General features: G+C 36.1%; 1 protein-coding gene across 1 annotated transcript; it reads right to left on the reverse strand.

The window, feature by feature from the left end:
* Positions 1–1,261: 1,261 nt before the first annotated feature.
* On the reverse strand, positions 1,262–4,413 carry LOC110114460. Its single transcript, XM_020847346.1, has 5 exons — positions 4,113–4,413; positions 3,549–3,776; positions 2,241–3,498; positions 2,084–2,147; positions 1,262–1,990 (listed from the first exon to the last, which is right to left on the reverse strand). Exons 1-5 carry the CDS (start codon positions 4,411–4,413, stop codon positions 1,262–1,264), a joined length of 2,580 nt encoding a protein of 859 aa, XP_020703005.1.
* Positions 4,414–5,434: the final 1,021 nt, after the last annotated feature.

The following is a 5,434-nucleotide window of genomic DNA, read 5'->3' on the forward strand; positions in this document are numbered from 1 at the left end:
TATGATATAAATTTTAGTTTATTTTTCTACTTAATATTATTATTTAAATATTAGATATGTGATATGCTCTTATTATTTTTCTCAGTACAGTGATTTATTAGATTATATTTAACTGCTTTTAAATATCTAGTAAATTATTTAATGAAATAATTTAAATTTTAAACCATTTTATGTGGTTTGCAACAAAAATATCTTAGTTTATAGGATCTAGGAAAGGGAATATGAACTTCTTTATTAGCAGATCAAGATCATATCTTAGTTTATAGATATTTTCTATTTTAATTTTTGTACAGTTATGACTAGTTTATTGTTTAGTTGTGTAGCTTTTATTTCTATCCATATATTGTAGTTTATATATTTTGATAAAATAAAAGAAATCTTATGGATGAGTTTAGTTTTAGTACTTAGAAATTTTAGCAGGTTTGTAGGCTATTATTTATTTTAAATGAATATTAGAAGAGAATTTGAAATATTTTAAAGCTAGATTTTGAGATTTACTTGTCATAGCTTAACATGATATGGCCTATTGTTGTTAGGTTAGGTTGTGACATGACATGCTATATAAATATTGAGAAGATTGAGAGTAGATTATAAGTCCTCCATCAGATGACCCATATTGATTCCTTAATTAAGGAGTGTTTGTTTAACATTTAAATGCCTTAATGATGTCAGAATTTAAAGATCTTAGGTTTGTTTGAGTCATCTCATCGAGTTGCTTGTTTTCACTATAAGGATGCCATATTTGGATATCATTTGGTCATCTAATTAATGCCATCAAGCTTTCTAATAAGCTTTAAACCCTTAATTTCAGCCTATGTGGGCTTGGATTTGACCGCTTTTAGTGTCATTGGGTTCATCTCACTAAGACATTCAATTTGACTATAAATTTATTGAAATTATAGTTCAAATGTACCCATATTTAATTTTGAAAGTTTTGCACTTGAATATGTCTCGTGATTCATGCTTGATCAAGTCAATTATTTGTGATTTATCAGTCCCCCTCAATTTCTAGACGTTGAATCTTGTAGGGTCTAAAAATATATGTTTTTGTCCTTTAAACTACTAAGATGATAAAATTATAATAAAAAAATTATGAGATGTGACTACACCTAGGATGTAATGTTGACCTTCCCTCGGGGCTCTGAATCAAGTAAAATGCCATCGATCATAATTTTAACATTCCATGAAGTTGGAATGATGATCTTTTTTTTTTTTTGAAGAATTGCACCACAATTGCATTAAGAAAACAAAAGAAAGCTAATTACACTTGATAAGAATGAAAATAATCACATTCCTCCTTGATCGAATACAATAGCAAGGAAGGAATGTAACCAAAAGAAAAACTATCAAAAAAGAAACTCCTACTAAGAGCCATGGTAGCACATAAGTTGGCCACCTTATTACAACTTCTATGAACATGATTGAAGACCACTTTATGAAAGTCATTGAAAAAAAGAAGCTCCTCCAAAGGCCACATGTCCACAGTCCCCTTATTCTTTTTGAAAGAATCCTGAATGAACTTAATGACATTAAGATTGTCACTCTCTATAATCACCCCTTTGTACTCAAGCTTCCAACTCCTAATGTACTCCCTAACCGAGAAAACAGCCTCCATCTCAAGTTTGGTAATGTCCCAATGGACTTTCTTTTCCCCAAATGCAAAAATAGACATTCCCTTATGATCTCTGAAAATTCCACCAACTCCAGCACAGTTAGATCTAAGCAAAGATGCATCAACATTTATCTTCATCCAGTCTTTCAGAGGGGGGCACCAAGACTCACAAGACTCCCTAAGGAGATTGGTTCCCCAATTTGAAAGATACAGACTATCTTTATTACTATACAAAGCCAAAGCATTAGAAGCTATAACAGAAGAAGGCAATGCATATTTTCCATGTTTCACACAGTTTTTATTCCTCCAAGAAAGATATACAATAGTGCAGTAAATCTTAAAAATACCGAGATTTCGAGTAGACAGCCTTCTTAACTTCTGCAAACAGTTGCTAAGAAACTGAAAAACTGGAATAGAAATGCCCTAATCATGCATCTGTTTCATGACTTCAATAAAAAATTTGCAATGTACCATAATGTGTTCATAGCTTTCATTAGTATTACAGCCTCTAGCACAAGCCAGTTCCACAGCAAGCCTTTGGTAATGTAAAAATACATTTGTGGGGATTGCAGATTTCCCAAGTCACCACCAGAAAATTTCAAATTTCTTGTTTAGTTTGAGCTTATACAGCCATGTATAATAATCCTCTCCATCCATATTGCAATTACTGTTCAACATATACTCATAAGACATAGCCGAGATAGACTTACCCGAGTGCATTCTCAGCAGCTCCCTCCGATCCTCCATCCCAGGGTTGATCTGAATGTTGTTGATCAGCATGATGAATTCAGGATGGAAAACTTCATGAAGCAGTGTATAATTCCACTGACCTTCACTCAATAAAAGTTGCCTGACATTCATCCCTTCCAATACTACACAATCCACCAATGTAGGCCATTTGCTATTGCACTTGTCCAGCACCCAGATATCATTTAAAACGTTGATCTTATTTCCACTGCCAACGGCCCATTTGGTAATGTTCTGCAGTTGTCTTCCCCCATCAAGCAAGATTTTAAATGTATTTGAAGTTACCTTCTTTTGTGATCCAATCATTAAATCATCTCCATACTTGTGTTTGATAGTTTTGTAACAAAGAGACTCAGTTTTCTGGAAAAAATCCCAAGCCAGTTTGGACCTCGAAGAACCAACCCTCATCAAAGGAGATTGAAGTCTCATCCCACCCATACTTCTCGGTTTGCACAGATCTTCCCAAGCCACATAATGCATACTATGCTCTCCACCCGGTTTATGCCATAGAAAATTTCTACAAAGTTTCTCCACCTCATACAACAACTTTTTAGGAAGTAAAGAATGAGTTACTAAAAAGTTTGGCATAGACAACAATGAACTAGAGATAAGAGTAATCTTACCTCCCAAAGATAAAGTCTTCTTGCCCCATGCATTGAGCCTATCCATGACATTGCTCAACAAGTCTTGAAAATCAGCCAACTTCAATCTATTTAGGGACAACTTAATCCCTAGGTAGCTCATCTCCTTCACATTTTTGTAACCAAACAATCTAGTAATCTTTTTCTTAGTTGAGTAGCCAACTACCTTACCAAAAAAAATTTGAAATTTACTGACATTTATCCTTTGGCCCGTCCATTTGCAAAAATCTTCAACTATTTTCTTCAAGGCTTTGGCTAACCAAATGGATACATAAGAGAAGATTAGCACATCATCTGCATAGAGAAGATGTGTAATCCTAGGGCCTCTAGGAGAGACTCTAATACCAAGATCTTGTCCCTTCTGCTCAATAGAATTAGAAACCAACTGGAAGCACATAATGAAGAGATAAGGAGAAAGTGGGCATCCTTGACGAAAGCCACTATGAGCATCAATCCACTCAGAATTTCTCCCATTTATAATGATTGAAAATCTCACACCTACAACACATTCCATGAGAAGTTTAGAAAACAAACAAGGCAATCCATACCATTTAAGGATTTGATCAAGTGCAGGCCATCCCATGCTATCATAAGCCTGTCCATGTCTAGCTTCAGAGCCATCAATCCCTTCTTGTTCTTAGACATTTTAAACTTATGAAATATCTCTTGAGCCAACAAACAATGTTTAGAAATAGACCTTCCCGGCATAAAGGCCATTTCCTCTTCAGTGATCAGCTTGGAAATGCATTTCTTCAATCTGTTAACTAGAACAGTGGCTGCAATTTTATAGTTAGTCTGGCATAAACTAATCGGCCTGTAATTAGAGGGAGTTAAAGGGCTCTTTATTTTAGCAATCAAAACAATTAGAGTATCCTTCCAATTCCTACTCATTTGACTAGAGTTTAGGAAGCTCTTAATAGCTTCCCATAAAGTTTTCTACACAATATCCTAATAACATTTATAAAAAGATGAAGTGACTCCATCCATACCTGGAGATCTATTGTTTCGCTGCTGAAATACCGAAGCCTGTAGTTCAGCCAGAGTGAATTCAGAACACAGATCAGCAGCATCTCTCTGGCTCAATTTCTAGTTTTCCAAAACCACCGACCAACCTGTTAACTCACAGGTGCTAGATTGCCATTTAGCTTCAAAGAACTGAATAAAAACCTTCTCAATTTCATCATCTTCCTCCTGAGTGTTATTATGCACATCTTTAATTTGAACCACCCTATTCCCATTTCTTCTAGCCGTGGCAAAGTTGTGGAACACTTTTGAATTGATGTCTCCATCTTCATGCCATCTAGCCTTTGCCCTTTGATTCCACCATGTAGCTAGCCGATTAAAAGTAACATTAAGCTCATGCACTTTACTTCTAAGCAAAAGAAGGTCCTCATGAGTCCAATCTATACCCATAGCTTCTTTATTTTGGAGTTCAAGAATATCCTTTTTCAGCTCTTCCTTGAGAATCCTCACTTACTTTTGCTCCGAAAGAACAATGCTTTCAACGTTCTACTAGTTTTCCTTTGTAGTATATCACTATGATCACCAAAATCATTCTTCTTCCAAGAATGATATACAATGCTTCTAGCCGCTGGGTAGGACCTCCATGTATCCTCAAATTTGATATTCTTCATCTTGGATTGTTTCCTCTCATCCAATTTAAAGGCAATTGGACTATGATCCAATGCCACTCTTGTTAGGTGCCTAGTAAGAGCTGAAGGAATTCTCTGGAGAGCAAGCGAATTCACCAAGCACCTATCCAATCTTTCCCATATCCGAGAGGCTCCTTCTTTGTTGTTGCACCAAGTGTACCTTGGTCCAATACTCCTTATATCATGAAAATCTGAATTTGTCATAAACTGTTTCATATCCCTCGGTCCTTTAGAAAATAAGAACCTCTTACCTCCTCTCTTCTCCTCCTTGATCAAAATGCAGTTAAAATCTCCACCAATGATAGAGGGATTAGGCTCCTTCAATCCCTCTTCAAGCTGCCTCCAAAGATCCTCCCTTTCTTTGCAACATCGACTTCCATACACCGTGGCAATCTTCCATAAGCCCATGCTTGGAATCAAAAGATCCCCCATGATCACTTGAGCAGAAGTATCCATGAATACAAACGACACACTTCTCTTATCCCATAACACTAGCATTCCCCCTGACAGACCAGCAGCTAGAACATGATAGAATTCCCAATCATTCCCAATGAGATAATCAACCTCCCTCCTACCAATACAAGTCATCTTAGTCTCCAAAAGACCAATAAAACAAACATATTGCTCTCTAACCATCTCCTTCAGATACAAGGAGGCCTCCGTGTTCATCCCCACACATGGACCTCACCCTTCCATCCCTTCTCTTTTTCTTTTGCCCTGTTTTAAGAGGTCCCAAAAATCTTAATTCTTTGGAAAGTTTAGACTTATTGCTCCCATATTGA

This window comes from Dendrobium catenatum, unplaced genomic scaffold (assembly GCF_001605985.2).
Source record: "Dendrobium catenatum unplaced genomic scaffold, ASM160598v2 fragScaff_scaffold_1608, whole genome shotgun sequence".
Classification (NCBI taxonomy): Eukaryota; Viridiplantae; Streptophyta; class Magnoliopsida; order Asparagales; family Orchidaceae; genus Dendrobium; species Dendrobium catenatum.